This window comes from Chrysemys picta, chromosome 1 (genome assembly GCF_011386835.1).
Source record: "Chrysemys picta bellii isolate R12L10 chromosome 1, ASM1138683v2, whole genome shotgun sequence".
Lineage (NCBI taxonomy): Eukaryota > Metazoa > Chordata > Testudines > Emydidae > Chrysemys > Chrysemys picta.
This window is the reverse complement of record NC_088791.1, coordinates 279,405,418-279,423,455: the sequence shown is the minus strand read 5'-3', so window position 1 is coordinate 279,423,455 and position 18,038 is coordinate 279,405,418. Positions and strand designations below refer to the sequence as shown.

At 40.9% G+C, this 18,038-nt stretch overlaps 1 protein-coding gene across 1 annotated transcript in view; it reads right to left on the bottom strand.

Annotated features, from left to right (window-relative positions):
- KLHL1 (kelch like family member 1) overlaps positions 1–18,038 on the bottom strand; it is a 433,580-nt gene that overhangs the window by 239,643 nt on the left and 175,899 nt on the right. The window contains exon 4 of the mRNA XM_065581135.1: positions 2,145–2,341. Coding sequence (XP_065437207.1) covers positions 2,145–2,341 — 197 coding nt within the window. The remainder of the gene's footprint in view (positions 1–2,144; positions 2,342–18,038) is intronic.

Sequence of the window (18,038 nt, the reverse complement as noted above, 5' to 3'; positions counted from 1 at the left end):
ATTTTTTCTACTTTGATTCCGATTAATTTCTAATAATGTTAATGTGATATCAGCTGTGTGTTGTAGTGGGTACCATTTAAAGTACTGTATGATATAGAATCAGTAGCTCATTTCTAAATGATCATTTTAATCATTAATGCACATGATAGAGAAGAGAAAAGGCAAAAAACATATTGAAGAGATTTTGTTTTGCCTTTTCTCTTCCCTCTCATGTGCATTAACGATTAAAATGATCATTTAAAAAAACAACTACAGATTTTATATCATACAGAACTTTAAATGACATTCTTAAATACATTGAACAATATCAAGTATAAAGCTTCCCTATATCCAAATCAGGCACAATAGAAACCCTTATTAAAAATATTTTGAGGCCCTAAGATTCATTTTCACAGTATAAACATGAACCTAATAAAACAGTATGCTACTGTGATTTACAGCACATCCTGAACAGTGTCTTAGCTGCTAATTGCATTCACCATTCAGGGTGAGATTCTGATGACATTATTCCAGTTCAGTACCACACTCCATGAGCAGCCCCACTGTCTTTAGTAGGATCACTTGTGGAGTATGGCACTATTCAATAAGAGTAATGGCAACAGAATTGTTTCTCCAATGCTAGTGAGATACTTTGAAAATAATATGTAAGCAGAGTCAGGATGAGCTCTACCCTGACATCTGGTGGTGAATTATGGCGAGTGTGGAAAAGAACTCCAGGGGCTGATCTTGTTTGCATAGGCACACCCACTCGCCTGGCAGGAAACAACAGCAACTCAAAGTGGTTACTTTGGCTGGTGTGGGATCCCCAGTTTCTCTGTTATTGGGGCAGGAAGAATAAAGTTTTGTTACCCTGATTCTGTGAATCAAGGCCAGTGGAACTGGTGTATGACAGAAGGACTGAGTGAGTCATTCACCATTACCTAAGTAGCATTTGCTTGTCAAGGGGCATGGGTTACAAAACCCAGTGAATAGAGAGAGGATGGGGACAGGTATTTGTACCTGATGGTATGGCCCCCTCCCCGAGGGGTTGAAACACCAATTGCACTACCTCCTCTCTCCACTGTTGAATGTCAGAGCTAACTTTGATTCCATTAGAAGTCTAATTACAGACTGCTGAGCTGAATTCACTTTGGGCCAATGGTGCACTAGCACTGGGGCTCCCCTACTATGAGCTGAAATCACAAAAGAGCTGAGATCACTGAGGCTGTGTTAACTAGTGGGGGAGCCTGAAGCTATATTGTGCTAAGCGGCTGGCGAAGCAGCTAGCAGAGTGGAGCCTCATGGGGACGGTTGGAGCGGAGCAGAGCGGAGCAGAGCTGAGTGACTCACAGGTCGGTGAGCAGGGTGGAGTGGCTGGAGAAGCAGCGAGCAGAGCAGAGCGGAGTCTTGTGGGAGCAGCCCAAGGAACGGCTGAAGTGGAGCAGAGCTGAGTGGCTCACAGGTCGGTGAGCAGAGCGGAGCAGCTGCCAGAGCAGCTCGTGGACGGCGGGAGCGGCTCATGGGACAGCTGGTGGAGTGGAGCGGCTCGTGGAGAAGGCTGCGGCGGAACCCCACGGAGAGGCAGCCGGTCGGCCTTGGATCACGTAAGGTGCCCCTTAACACCCTGTGTGCCTTCCCCCCCCCCGCTTGAACTCTGGGGCTGCACTGACCAGGGACAGAGACTTTGGGGGGTTGTTGGACTTTGGGGACTTTGGTGACCCTTGGGTTGCTGGACCCAAGAGACTTTGGGGGGTTGTTGGACTTTTGGGACTTTGGTGATCCTTGGGTTGCTGGTTTCAAGAACCCAAGGGAAAGGACACAGCCCAATTTGCTGGGGTGAGTTTTTTTGCTCATGAAGCCTGTTTGTGGTGTTTTTCCAATTTAACGCTGATGTTGTTTACCTCATGTTATTAAACATTTTCTGTTACACTCAGACTCTGTGCTTGCGAGAGGGGAAGTATTGCCTCTTAGAGGCGCCCAGGGGGTGGTATGTAATTGTCCCAGGTCACTGGGTGGGGGCTCGAGCCGGTTTTGCATTGCGTTATTGAAACGGAACCCCTAGATACAGAACCCGGCCCTTGTTGCTGCCAACTTAGATGGGCAGGAGGGTTACAAATATATATGACTCACATTAGTATAATTGAAATATATTGAAGTTGCCTTACCATGGTGTAGCTGTGAGCCACCTTCATAAGATCTGTGCACCCCTGTGCATCAGCAAATGCTCGTATTCCCAAACAGTTGGATGGATGTAAAAGCTTCATTAGAAAATGGCAGCAAACCTCTACTACTTGTGGAAGTTGAAGGAGGCAGGCAGCTGCCAGAAGGTTTTCAATGGTGTCCTCTTTCAATTCCAAGCAACCTGAAAAAGAGATTAAGATACACATTAAGATACAGATTATTTCCTGTATGTGTGTCTACATAAGAAAACAATTGCCAAATGGGATTTTAGCAAACAAGTCAGTAATAAATAAATACTAAACTGCTGTATGATGGTCAGATGACAACCTTAACATCAACATTTATTATTGCGGAAGCCTGCCTTGGTGGCATATGGGAATCAGAGTTAACTCTCCATTGGACATCAACAGCCAATTTGTAGGTAGTACCGAGCTGGATGGTTGCAGATGTGCAGAAGCAAGGTCACACAACGGGAATTTTTAAAATTGTTCCTATACTTAAAATATGTCTATCAGGCAAATCAAATGCTTGTGGTTTGGCTTAGAGTTTTTCGGGCTCTTATAGAACCTCAAGTTGGCAAAATGTAATTTTCAGACTAAAAAAAAAACAAAACAAAAAAGTGAGTGGGTATTTTTTAGGCCAGGCTGAATAGAGGACAGAAGAGGGCTTATGGAAGGTAATATTTTAACTGTTTTCATGCTCAGTCTTCAAACTCTGAAATTAATGCCATGGAACTATTAAGTCTTCAAGAAAACCTTTTAAGTTATATGCAGTCTTAACCTTTAAAGCATCTTGCATTATTAAAATCTGATTTTCAAAATAAAAATTATAATATTTTTCTAAATATATGTAAGCAGGGTCTGAATGAGTTCTCCTTTGACAGCTACCTGGGGAGGGGAAAAGCCTTCAGGAGCAGAATATATTTACAAGAACACACCTACTCTTCCTAGAAATCCAGCAGACAGAGCTGTGTTGCCCAAAGTGATCAACTTTGGCTGGTTTTGGGTTACAAATCACTTTAGTACTGAATGCAGGGGTTGTGAAATGTTGTTTTCAATGTTGTTATCTTTATTGTATGAGCAAAGGGGAGCAGAACTTTGCTTAGTCTGTCCTGATTGAGGGCTCACCCTCAACTGAATGGAACTAGCTAAGCCAGGGGATTGAATGCTAGACCCAGTGAAGATAAGCAGGGGACAGGTGTCAATGCCAGGAGATGGTCTCTATCTCAGAGCCCCAGGCTTGGTTTAACCTGCTCCTCCCCACTGTTTAAAAGACAGAACTAAGTAAGGCTCCATTAGGAGTCTTTTGTTTTGTTAAATGCTCACTAAAGCTGAAATCACTTGTTGCTGGGAAGGCATTTCTGCCCAGCTCACTTAAGTTCCTCCGCTGGTAGCTGACAATCACTGACAACTGAAAATCACTAAGAGTTGGGGGGAACTTCAAGAGACTGACCTACAGAGGTCACAGTATAAAAGCAGTTGATAGAAGGTGACTGTGTGCAGAGCAGCAGCTGGCAGGGCAGCCTGTGGAGCAGAATGGTGGTTGGTGGGGCGGCCAGCCACAGCAAGTGCTCAGATGGCAGCGCAATCACAATGCCTTCCCCCTGCCCCAGGTGGGAGGTGAACTCGCACATATGCACCTCTGAACCCTGGGTCCTCACTGACCCAGGACAACCACTGTGAGTGGGGTGTGGTGAGGGAGCAGAGGGGGGCACAGTAAAGGAAATTTTGGTTGCAGAACTCAAGAACATGAATCAGAAAACACTGCTACACACTCTCTGGGGTGGGTGTCCTACTCACGGTTTTATGTTTATGAATCCTGCTTACAGCATGTTCCCTATTCAATGTTGGATTTCCTACACTCAGGCCTGGTCTACACTAGGGGGGATCGATCTAAGATACGTAACTTCAGCTACTAGAATAGCTTAGTAACTTAGATCGACTTAGAATCACTAACTTTGTGTCCTTGCGGTGCGGGATCAACGGCTGCCGCTCCCCCGTCGACTCCGCTTCCGCCTCTTGCCGCGGTGGAGTTCCAGAGTCAACGGCAGAGCAATCGGGGATCGATTTATTGCATCTACACTAGATGCGATAAATCGATCCCCGATAGATCAATCACTACCCGCCAATCTCGTAGAGTCTACCTTCAGACTCTGTGCTTGTGAAAGGGAAAGTATTGCCTCATACAGGCACCTGGGGCAGTATGCAATTTTCCCAGGTTACTGGGTGGGGGCTCGAGCTGGTTCTATGTGTTGTATTGTTGAGAAGGAACCCCTAAATATTGAACCCAGCCCTGGTTACTGCTGATTCCACCTGGCAGAAGGTTTACACATATAAGTAACAAAAGATAATAATAATAAAATATGGAGATATTCTATCTCCTAGACCATGAAGGCCCCTGGAAAGGTCATGAAGTCCAAACCCCTGCCTTTATTAGCAGGACCAAGCACTGATTTTGCCCCAGATCCCTAAGTGGCCCCCTCAAGGATTAAACTCAGAACCCTGGGTTTAGCAGGCCAATGCTCAAACCACTGAGCTATCCCTCCCTGATATATTGATAGAGTTCAGAGTAATATTAGTCACAAGTATAGGAGCTGGATTTTATAATGTACTATAAGAATTAATGTATGATTTGATTTCATCCTGCCAGCCACCCTTTTTCAATAGCAGAAAGGAATGACAGACCAGAACAATCCTTATGACTAATTATGGTCATCCTTCTCGGCTCTTTGAGCTGTGGTCAAGTGAAAAATTCTCTAAGTTATAAAGCGACTATGGTTTCCTATATGTATTACAAATTAGGAAGTAAGAGACATGATTCTCTATTGTGTCTATGTTAAGTAGCTTAGAGGAACATTGAAGGCCTGGGTCTCAATGTAAATTGGCTTGGTTATTGACTGTAAAACTTAGCAAGGTTTAAGTTTCAATGTCCTTTTGCTCAATATAAAATACTACTGTTTGTATTCTCAATCTGTTTGTGTAAATGAGGAATGTATGCATTAGAAAAAGATAAGGTGTGAAGGCCATTGTTATAGCCAGAGTCAAGGAAGAAGGAGTAAAGAAACTTAAAGGACATCAAAGAATCATCAACACGCATCCATAAGGAAGGGCAGATTGACAACTCTGAGGTAAAGGCTGGCACCCCTAAAGACAATTGATTAAATCGGAACAAAGAACAGGATGACCCTCTCGGAGGTGTATTGGAATGTTTACACCAATTAAGAAGTAACCGGTCACAAAGTGACACAGCAGAATCCATAGGCTTCAACAGAGAAGAAATCCTATAAGAGCAGGGTGCTTTGCCATAGGACTTTGGGTTCATCTTGCCACACTCCAGGAGCATCGGATCGCGACCAATAGAACCCCGCTCCCCTCTGCGACCAATCTGGCTGGCCACTAGATTGATCCAGACTCTGAACTGGTAACTATAAACATCACTGCAGGACTCTGTGTGTGTGTGTGTGTGTGTGTGTGTGTGTGTGTGTCTAAAAAGCATATGCTAACTGTGGTATTCTCAATAAACACTGTGTATTTACCTTCCTCTATAAAGATCCCGTGTGCTTTGTATGAGCATAACACAAGGATTTGAAATATGGATGGCACAGCCTCCCTTATGCTATGCTCATGGTGATGACTTAAACGCCACAATTTATGAAATTACTAAAGACAAGGGGAAGCTGGTGTCCATGGGTAGGTGTCTCAAGGATTTCAGTGGATGTCAGTGTTTCATCACTTAGATACAGTGACACATCTCATAAAAATATTATAGATTCAATTAGATAAGAAAAGTAAAGTAAGATTGGGCCTGACAAAGGGCTGAAGGAAGTGGAAACCTAGAAAATATTTTTTATATATTGGACTAAAGATCTCTATATCACAATGTCAAAGCTCCCACTGGCTTCAGTAGTACAGGACTGAGATCCTAGATTATTATATGACTGTAAAGGCCTCGATTCACTGGCTTCAATGGGACAACTTGTCATACATGAGTATTTACAGGAATGGGGCCCAAACCTCCAAATTTTAGAATGTTTGTTCACAGCTATAATTTAAAAAAGGCTTAACATGTGAGGACTTCAGGGTAAATTTAACTCAAGTTATAATATACAAGCATGGACTTTTTAGATCATAAAGGTTTTTGAGATAAAAAAGGCCAGATATTAAATCTGATGCAACACTTGACATTAACCAAAATGTCATAATTTCAATAATTATATTCCATTTTTAGTTATAATTTCACAGTTCATGATTTATCTTCTAGATTTAGTTATACATCTCAAACACCAATACGTAGAAAACATGCAATGCTGCATCATCCTAATGACAGTACCACTACAAAACATTACCTAAATTATAAAGATTACAAATTAGAGGTCATTGGGGAAGAAATAAATAGGAAACTATGGAAATTAATACATGCAAAAGTACAATATTTAAGGTACTTTCTGAAAAAGCATGCTAAGAAACTAGCACTTTGATTTTACTTTTACTGATCAAAACATTAAAAAATATAAGGCAAAGATTAAAATGCAAATTAATCTTGCTGTTTAAAGTAATAGAGTTTCACTATTAGATAACTTCATGTTTTTCCACATCCAAGTTTTGTGTTCACTGTCATACTAAGGAAAAAAAATCTACAAGTCTTAATTCTATCACCTACTATTGAATAATTGTCTTGGCATCTTAAAATAAAACAGCACTAGAATTATATTTAAAGGAAAACCCACCACTTTATCTTTTGTTATAAAAAACAAAATGCATTAGCCATAGCATGGAATGTAAATTTCTGACCTTCTCTCCTTCCTCTTTTAAAACAATAAGGGCTTGATATAACAGGGAACTAAGACAATTGCTCCTCACTAGAATTAATTAAAATGTACCCATCAAACGTTCTAAAAATATGCAAAGATATTAAACAAATTCCAAAATAGGACTAACATCTAAAGACTAAAACCTTTGATCATTACCCCAAATTCAAACAATTCTTCCCTTCATGTGTAAAATAATTAAGGCTTGGAAAAGTGAGCTCTAGCAGAGGGAAGTGGGGAGGTGCATTCCAGGTTGCAGGATCCTCCATCTAGAATGAGCTGACACCAGACCTCTCACAATTAAATTAGAAAACTATCTGCTTGAACACCTCAGCTGTTTCCAACTGTCATGACATCACACAACGAGAAAGCAGTCAGTGAAATTCAAGGCATTCTACCAAAAAAACCCTGAACAAACTATTTAGAGCTAACAATATAGCCATCTTCTATTAAAATTATACATCAATAGGTTTTTTAAAAAAATGAATATATTTATTACTCAAACTTATTCAACAAAGGATGTATATTAACATATTTCAGCTAAAGACTGATCATGCTGCAACTATTGCTTCAAGTAGGTGCTATTCATAATTGCATTTTGTGAATGATCACCTAAGGAATATTGCATTGTTTGTGCTCCCTAACTGGATGACTTGTGTACAGTTATCAACAGTTATAAAAACAGTTATCAAGAGACCGACATGAACACTTACAGTGTGAATGCTCATGCAACTATACATTCACAAAAGTATTGGCATATGGACACATATACATGTAAAACTTCCTTTACACAAGTATTCTAGAGAATGAAATTTTGCTCACATGAATATTTGCAAACACCAGTTAATGCAAACACCAAAGCAGCTGAACAAGGAGTCCCACAGTTTTGAGAGTTTTACCCCTGCTCATTTGCTAGCATCTTCTGACCTCCCAGCAGCAACCTCTGGTCCCACAACCCACAGAAGCCATTCTGTAGTTCTCTATCAGTTCATTCCTCTCCTTCACTCACTTATGAAACATGGACAAAATAGGGAGTCAATTGCTGATCAGGGGAGTTATCCTTATTCTGTTCAACAGTGGAACATCTCCACATGGGTGCATGGCCCACACACCCGTCATTTTCTCTAGGTGGAACACAATGCTGATGAGTGACTTAAAGACAGGCACATTCTGACTGTCTTCAGGTGTGAAATTCTCTCACAGCACCTACAGCAGGGGTAGGCAACCTATGGCACGCATGCCGAAGACAGCAAGAGAGTTGATTTTTAGCGGCACTCACACTGCTTGGGTCCTGGCCACCTGTCCGGGGGGCTCTGCATTTTAATTTAATTTTAAATTAAGCTTCTTAAACATTTTAAAAATCTTAATTACTTTACATACAACAATAGTTTAGTTATATACTATAGACTTATAGAAAGAGAATTTCGAAAAATGTTAAAATATATTACTGGCATGTGAAACCTTAAATTAGAGTGAATAAATGAAGACTCGGCACACCACTTCTGAAACGTTGCTGACCCCTGACCTACAGGAATGGAGGAAATTGAGGAATGTGGAACACAGTGGAGGAAAGTGTACAGGTTTGGAAAGGCATAAAGAAAACAATATTAGAAAATCAAAGCCTAAATCTCCTTTTCTTATACAGTCACCCTCCAACACTATGCAAATTACATTGAAGCCACTGGCCAAGACCCAGAAGCTTTGTGTACTGCAAGTCACAATCCTCTAGAATCATAGAATCATAGAATAGCAGGGTTGGAAGGGACCTCAGGAGGTCATCTAGTCCAACCCCCTGCTCAAAGCAGGACCAATTCCCAACTAAATCATCCCAGCCAGGGCTTTGACAAGCCTGACCTTAAAAACCTCTAAGGAAGGAGATTCCACCATCTCCCTAGGTAACCCATTGCAGTGCTTTACCACCCTCCTAGTGAAAAAGTTTTTCCTAACATCCAACCTAAACCTCGCTGCAACTTGAGACCATTACTCCTTGTTCTGTCATCAGGTACCACTGAGAACAGTCTAGATCCATCCTCTTTGGAACATCCTTTCAGGTAGTTGAAAGCAGCTATCAAATCCCCCCTCATTCTTCTCTTCTGGAGACTAAACAATCCCAGTTCCCTCAGCCTCTCCTCATAAGCCCCCTAATCATTTTTGTTGCCCTTTGTTGGACTCTTTCCAATTTTTCCACATCCTTCTTGTAGTGTGGGGCCCAAAACTGGACACAGTACTCAAGATGAGGCCTCACCAATGTCGAATAGAGGGGAATGATCATGTCCCTTGATCTGCTGGCTCTGCCCCTACTTATACAGCCCAAAATGCCGTTAGCCTTCTTGGCAACAAGGGCACACTGTTGACTCATATCCAGCTTCTCGTCCACTGTAACCCCTTGGTCCTTTTCTGCAGAACTGCTTCCTAGCCATTCGGTCCCTAGTCTGTAACAGTGCATGGGATTCTTCCGTCCTAAGTGCAGGACTCTGCACTTGTCCTTGTTGAACCTCATCAGGTTTCTTTTGGCCCAATCCTCTAATTTGTCTAGGTCCCTCTGTATCCTATCCCTACCCTCCAGCATATCTACCACTCCTCTAAGACAGTGTTTCCCAAATTTGGGACACTGCTTGTGTAGGGAAAGCTGCTCCAGGCCAATGTGGGCTGCAGGAAGTGGCATGGGGCAAGGGACGTATTGGCCGCCGCTTCCAGCAGCTCCCACTGGCCTGGAGCAGCGAACCGCGGCCAGTGGGAGCCGCGATCAGCCGGACCTGTGGACGCGGCAGGTAAACAAACCAGCCCAGCCCACCAGGGGCTTTCCCTACACAAGCGGCGTCCCAAGTTTGGGAAACACTGCTCTAAGAGAAGGCTTTTGACAAAGTGATTTGAGAGATTCCTTTTGCCATAAAGAGGCAATAGTGCTGCAGCTAGGCTTTTTTTTGTTAGTGACTATGGCCTTTGTAAAAGAATCCAAAGGCAACATTGAAGATAAATGATATTATTTCAGAACCATTTACTTTGAGAAAGCAGACAAGGAAAGAATGACTTCCATCTCCCCTGCCCCTCCTCCTCCCCATTCATGGTAACAACTAAGACATTTGCAATAGCCATAAGGGACAACCTGGGCATTAGTGGGATTAAAATAGGCTTGAGTGCGTACAAATTGATCTTGTTCACAGATGATATATTACTTTACATAACTAATGTGGTCATTTTGCTGCAGACCCCTAGGATTTTTTTTATGGCATAGTATGAACTATTATGTGGTTTCAAGGTGAACCTATCAAGGAAACAGACAAATGGTTTTAGATACCTGGGGATATGGGTATGCTGAAGTTTGATAGCTCTTCTTAAAAACTAAATGCAGAGATTTCATCTCCATGGTTAAGAATCCTATGATAAGGGCAAAAGTTATATGTGACTAACTTTAAACGGGGACCCGCTACTTCCAAATTGCAGATGTGATTGGGGGGCTCTTATCCTTTTAAAAATGGACTTCAATTTGCCTTTTGTGCACAAATCTGATGATGGGAAGTGGTGTGACCCTCCATGGCTTTGTTTTTATAAAGTGTTATCTTCAACAGGAGTTAGGCACTGCTTAGGAACTTTTCAACATCTGACTAGGTCCCTAAGTACTTTGTAAAACTAACTCTAAGTGACTAAGTCAATGTTAAAAATGGTAGTTAGGATCCTAGTTGCTTTTAAAATTTTTGCTTGATGTCAAATGCTTCAGGATGATCAAAGAGGAAAAGTTGTAAAGAAGCTCAGTAAATACAAACTTTTAACACAAAAAAATGATTTGCATTCTTTGATAATTTGATGCTGAAAATGAGACGATCTAAGTACTCAATCAAAATTCTTAATGGGGCTTCATTTTTAGTTACTGCTTCCTTCTCCCCCCCCCCCCAGTTATACAAAATGCAATAAGGCACCTGACCAACAGCTCCAGTCTGGTCAAAAACAAATTAACTGTGGCTCAGAATCTCATTTTGTATTACATTAATTAAAATGAATAAAAAATGTATGGGAAACAATCAATAGAAAATTTAATGGATTCTAATTACTACGCTAAATTATAGTTCTATTTGTGTCAAATTTTATGTGCATTGATTATGCAGAAATAAAAATGTCAGTCTGTAGGATGCATCCTTATAATGAATATTGATATAATTTGTATTACCTTGTTATACAAGGGTTGAGGACTATGGAATAAATATTCCCTAGACCCTTCTTTCCTTTGTTAGCCCTGTTTTCTGAATAACTGTCATTGGTTTTAATACATTTTCTTCTCAAATTCTTACCTTTTTAAGCCATGATCTTGAAAAATCCTCTGAGGGAACAGGGGAAATCTTGTGGAGCCCCACTGACCTACATATGGGTCCACCCATGTGGAGTCGATTGAAAGATCAGAAATAGAATAAATCCCCTTACCTTTGGTTGTGCAAGGATTGCAACTCTTGACCCTTAACGTTTTAAAACTTCAGTTTCACTATAACGTAACCAATTATATTATAATTTTTTCAAGAGATTCTGTTCTGGTGAGTTGTTGATGCAATTGAGATGTAATACAGGACTTCTAGTAAGTCTTTGTTTTTCAGATTAAACAGAAAATGGTGTTCAGCCATAATTACTCCCTTCCCCAATGTTATACATGTCATTTCCTGTAGTTATTTCAACATAAACTCCTGCTTTGAATTTATGTTTTTCATCCTAGGAAACTACTTTTTCAAACTGTACTCGATTGCTCATTTCCTTCAGCTCCCATTCAAGACTGTTAAACAAATAGAAAATTTGCTATGTTGCCCATATAAGACCTCAGATTTTTCCCCACCATGCATTACTCAGGGGCACATTCTGTGGAGTGTGTTAGATCCCCAACACTGGTTGGCTAGTATTATAGCATTAGCATCCTGGAATGGTTTTATTACCATGAAATTGTAACTGTTTCTTTTGAATGCTGTCTTTGTTATCATGATCCATGCCTTTGTCAACTCATAGCCATGAGGAAATGTGCTTTACATAAGGCTATATTTTACATCAATCCAGAAACTTTAGTCACTGCAGAATGCAGTAATTTGCTTATTGGACTGTGCTTCATTGTGGCAACACATGATCCTTGATCTGCACTGGCTGTCTGTTTGCTTCTGGATTGATTTTCATAGAATCATAGAACTGGAAGGGATCTCAAGAGATCATCTAGTCCAGTCTCCTGCACTCAAGGCAGGACTATTATCTAGACCGGGGTTGGCAACCTCTGGCACACGGCTCGCCAGGATAAGCACCCTGGCAGGCCAGGCCAGTTTGTTTACCTGCTGCGTTGGCAGGTTCGGCCGATCGCAGCTCCCACTGGCTGTGGTTCGCCGTCGCAGGCCAATGGGGGTGGTGGGAAGCGGCGCGGGTGAGGGATGTACTGGCCGCGGCTTCCTGCCGCCCCCATTGGCCTGGAACGGCGAACCGCAGCCAGTGGGAGCTGCGATCAACTGAACCTGCCGACTTGGCAGATAAACAAACTGACCCGGCCCACCAGGGTGCTTACCCTGGTGAGCCGCATGCCAGAGGTTGCTGATCCCTGATCTAGACTATCCTTGAGAGGTGTTTGGCCAACTTGATCTTAAAAAATCCCCAATGATGGAGATTCAATCACCTCCCTAGGCAATTTATTCCAGTGCTTAACCACTTTGACAGTTAGGACATTTTTCCTAATCTCCAACCTAAACCGCCCTTGCTGCAATTTAAGCACAGTGCTTCCATCCTATCCTCAGAGGTTAAAAACAACATTTTTTCTCTCTCCTCCTTGTAGCAACCTTTTATGTACTTGAAAACTGTTATCAAGTCCCCTCTCAGTCTTCTCTTCTCCAGACTAAACAAACCCAATTTTTTTCAATCTTCCCTCATAGGTCATGTTTTCTAGACCTTTAATCATTTTTTTTGTCTTCTCTGGACTTTCTCCAATGTGTCCACATCTTTCTTGAAATGCGGCACCCAGAAATGGACACAATACTCCAGTTGAGGCCTACTCACAGCAGAGTAGACCAGAAGAATTCTTCTCATGTTTTGCTTACAATACTTCTGCTAATACATCCCAGAATGATGTTTGCTATTTTTGCAACAGCATTACAATGTTGACTCATATTTAGCTTGTGATCCACTATGACGCCCAGATCTTTTTCCGCAGTACTCCTTCCTAGGCAGTCATTTCCCATTTTGTAGGTGTGCAATTGAAGGTGTGTTCCTTCCTAAGTGGAGTACTTTGCATTTGTCCTTATTGAATTTCATCCTATTTACTTCAGACCATTTCTTCAATTTGTCCCAATCATTTTGAATTATAATCCTATCTTCCAAAGCACTTGCAATCCCTCCCAGCTTGCTATCATCCGAAAGCTTTATAAGTGTACTCTCTATGCCATTATCTAAATCATTGCTGAAGGTATTGAACAAAACTGGACCAGAACCGATCCCTGCAGGACCCCACTCGTTATGTCCTTCCAGCATGACTGTGAACCACTGATAACTACTCTCTGGGAATGATTTTCCAATCAGTTATGCACACAGCTCCATCTAGGTTATATTTCCCTAGTTTTTTTTATAGAAAGGTCATGGGAGACAGTATCAAAAACCTTACTAAAGGAAAGATATTCCACATCTACCGCTTCCCCCCCATCTACAAGGCTTGTTACCGTGTCAAAGAAAGATAACAGGTTGCTTTGACAAGAGTTGTTCTTGACAAATCCATGTTGACTGTTACTTATCACCTTATTATCTTCTAGATGTTTGCAAATTGATTGCTTAATTATTTGCTCCATTATCTTTCCAGGTACAGAAGTTAAGCTGACTGGTCTGTAATTCTCCGGGTTGCCCTTATTTCCCTTTTTTTAGATGGGCACTATATTTGCCCTTTTCCAGACTTCTGGAATGTCTCCCGTCTTCCATGACTTTTCAAAGATAATTGCTAATGGCTCAGATATCTCCTCAGTAAGGTCCTTGTGTATTCTAGGATGCATTTCATCAGGCCTTGGTGATTTGAAGACATCTAAGTTGTCTAAGTAATTTTTGACTTGTTCTTTCCCTATTTTAGACTCTGATCCTACCTCATTCTCACTGGCATTCACTATTTTAGATGTCCCATCACCACCAACCTTCTTGGTGAAAACCGAAACAAAGAAGTCAATAAGCACCTCTTCCATTTCCATATTTTCTGTTATTGTCTTTTCTCCATCATTGAGTAACAGGCCTACTTTATCCTTGGTCTTCCTCCTGCTTTTAATATATTTGTAGAATGTTTTCTTGTCTCCTTTTATGTCTCTAGCTAGTTTTACCTCATTTTGTGCCTTGGCTTTTCTAATTTTCTCCCTACATACTTGTGTTATTTGTTAATATTCATCCTTTGTGGTTTGACCAAGTTTCCACTTTTTGTAGGACTCTTTTTTTACTTTTTTTTTAATTTTAGATCATTGAAGATCTCCTGATTAAGCCTCTTGCCATAATGCCTATGTTTCCTACACAGTGGGATAGTTTGCTCTTGTGCCCTTAATAAAGTCTCTGAAAAACTGTCAACTGTCTTCAATTTTAAAGAGTTAGGTTTAACCTATAATGCTATAGATATCTTGGGACCTTTCTACATGAGAGATTGCTACTCCCTACATGCCACCATGCTGCAGCTGTGATCAACTGGATACCTCTTGTATTAAAAAAAAGATAATGGTGGTAGTATGTACGCAGTTCAGAGGTGCCTCAGTTCTGGACCAAATTCCCCTCCCTGGTCATCCTGTTCTTGTGAGCTGTTGCAGACAATGGGTTTTGTTGGATGTTATATCTGTGTGGAATGGAAGGTAATTCTGCAGTTTAGGTTTTATAGGGGGCTTAATATTTTTTGTCAGTCAGAGTTAAGCTGCTGTTTATTTTTTTTTCTATTCTTGTAAGTGGTGTCAGAGGCATCTAGATATTTTGGATATGCATCCTTTTTATTAATGTAAAAAATCCCAATTAATTACTTAAAAGAAAACTAGTATAGTTAATATCCCACACAGATGGGTGGAACAATCAGCTGTATTTTTTGGGAAAATAATTAAATTAATCACTCATTGTTTTAGAAGGCTATTTATTTGTTCACCATCACTGGGGGGGGGGGGGGGGGGGAAATCAGCATTCTCTATCCTGTATATGCACACATGTGTATGCTTGGTGGCATTGGTAGTGTAAGAGAATGCAAGACTTGAAGAAAATTGAAAGGAACAGTGCCCTTTATCAAAACGATTCAAGAAACACTAGGATACAATTCTGTGCAGGGCATTTCAATTCATCAGTTCATGGCCTTTTGTAGTCAAGTATCTTTCTTAAGGCAATCTACTCTTCCTACTTCCAAGGGTAACATTAGTATAGACATTCAAGGTCCTTTCCAGCTCTACATTTGTATAATTCTATGATTACAGGATTAAACAGGTTCACATATTCTCTGTAATGAATAAGACATGGCTGCATCTGTGTCTTACTCTAGTGAATACAGAAGGCAAATTAGAAGAATAAGTTACTGTAAATCATTAAGCTATATAATATTTGTTTCCCATTGTCACCTAAATACATTCACATTCAATTCCTAAACTTTTTTTTTTCTAATTTATCAGTTGAATGCTGGTTTGATATGAAAACAACAAAGAGTCTGGTGGCACCTTAAAGACTAACAGATTTATTTGGGCATAAGCTTTCGTGAGTAAAAACCTCACTTCTTCGGATGCATAGGCATCCGAAGAAGTGAGGTTTTTACTCACGAAAGCTTATGCCCAAATAAATCTGTTAGTCTTTAAGGTGCCACCAGACTCTTTGTTGTTTTTGTAGATACAGACTAACACGGCTACCCCCTGATACTGGTTTGATATGAGTAAACCCCAAAGTTAACTAGAGCCCCCTATTCTTTAGCATAGCATTTGTAACTATAAAAGATTCTTCCATTTAAATAACATTTCTACTTACTTTCCAGGTGGATCTCATCGTACAAAGCATTCTAAAGAATTAGTTATAAAATACAGTAATGCTGCAGTAAGAAGGCTATATTCAAAGGACCAAATTAAGTCCTGACATAAGAGGTGAAACTCCCATTGAAATCCAAAGTTGTTCTTGCTAATTTAGCCAGAATTAAATTTGAAGCATATATTTTCCCTTCGTTATAAATTTGTATATTATATTTACCATTAAAGAGTTTACAAACGGATTACAGATTTTAAAAAAAATATATCAGGATCATCACTTGTTCTGGTATCCCTGAACCCCTTCATATAATGGATGAGCACTATCCTTCTCCTCTACTGACTATTGTCAGAGACAGGATACTGAACTAGATAGAACTTGTGTTAGGCAAACCCATAGCCAGACCAGGTCTGTTAGCTCAGCTGCCATGCTTCACCCCTCCAACAGACCCTGCAATGTCTCATCACTCAGGCATGCACCAGCAACTCAACTGCAGGGACTCAGCCTGTAAGCAGAGTCTGCAATGCCTCAGCCTTCAGACATGCTGCAGCAGCGTATCCATGGGCAGGGACTGGGTCAGATGACCTCCACGCACAGGTATTTTACTGACCCTGCCAGAGCTGCAAGTTGGTTGGTGCAAAAGCACTACCTGGCCATGAGTCCTCCTGCTACTTCACAGTGTGACAGACCAGCCTGCTCTTGGTCTGGTTCCTGTTCCTGCCCCAAGTCTTGCCTGGGCCTTCTTCCAACCCCCTTAGCCTTGTCCATGCCGCATCCTGACCAGTTCCAGCCCTGCACCTACCTCCTGATGCCCAGAGACTTGAACTGACTTCAATCCATCTTCAACCTTTGGCCTGCTTCCTGACTCTGACTATGATCCTGATTTGATTTGTCCACAGACTCTGACCCCAGTTCTGACACCTGGCCTGTCCCTGGATCCCAGGACTGGACACCTAGATCCCAGAGTGTGAAATCTTGGGTCTGATCTAGTATGGCAATTTTTATGTTCCAACTGAATCCAAAGACAATTAGTATAGGCTTCAAAAGACCCTATATCTATCTTCACTCTCCTCTAAAATGTTTCAATATGACTGAAAATGAAGAAAAACTTAGTTGTAAGGTCAAGAAAGGGCCAATACTCCAGAAAATGAGGCTAAAGATAGCATTCTGCACACTGCTCAAATTGAACTGCAAGAGGATTGTAAATCACCATTAGTTTTAACTTGATAACTGAACCAGAAGTTTCAGAGATGTAGCCTTATTAGTCTGTATCAGCAAAAACAACGAGGAGTCCTTGTGGCACCTTAGAGACTAACAAATTTATGAAAGCTTATGCCCAAATAAATTTGTTAGTCTCTAAGGTGCCACAAGGGCTCCTTGTTGTTTTTGCTGAACCAGAAGTGGCTTGATTGGAGTGTGTTCATTGCCCTAGGAGCTTTTTACGAAGTAATTTTGTTATCTACTCATGTCAACTCCTAAATCCAAGAAGAGGCCCACTAAAGCCACTGTGCGCTACACAATGTAACATAAGAAGTCAATGGGTTGGATGCAGGATCTAGCCTTAGAAAGAAAAAAAAATCCCCATAGATCAGAGTTCTCTTGTTGCTTGAAAAATGAGGCCTTATTTCTTGTGTACCTACTGCAAATAGATATTCACTCTGAGATTCCCCCAGTTATTGGCATCTATCACTTAATTCTATAATTTGGCTCAAATAATAAATATAGCCCAGGTATAAAAGGGGAAGCTTGTTTTCCTTAGATCAGAGTTCTACTACATCAGATATCTAATCTAGTCCACTTGCAGTTTCAATGAACCACTGAACTAAAGCAAAACTGCATGAAAGGACATGAACTCATTGAATGTTTGTGTTTCCTATTGGTCCAACACAACATTCACTGTAAGATTAGATTACTTTAAACACAAACCTTTTTGAACATTGGGATTGACATACTATACAAATTAGATAAGTGCACAATTTGGCAAGAACATTTTGCACCATACTTGTAGGGATTCACAATGATTCTAGATAGACAAATTATTATGGCAATGTCATCTTTTTATTTAGAGATAGATGGCCAGGTATAAAAAATCCACAATGTTGCTTACAGGCAGTTGTCTGTGAAA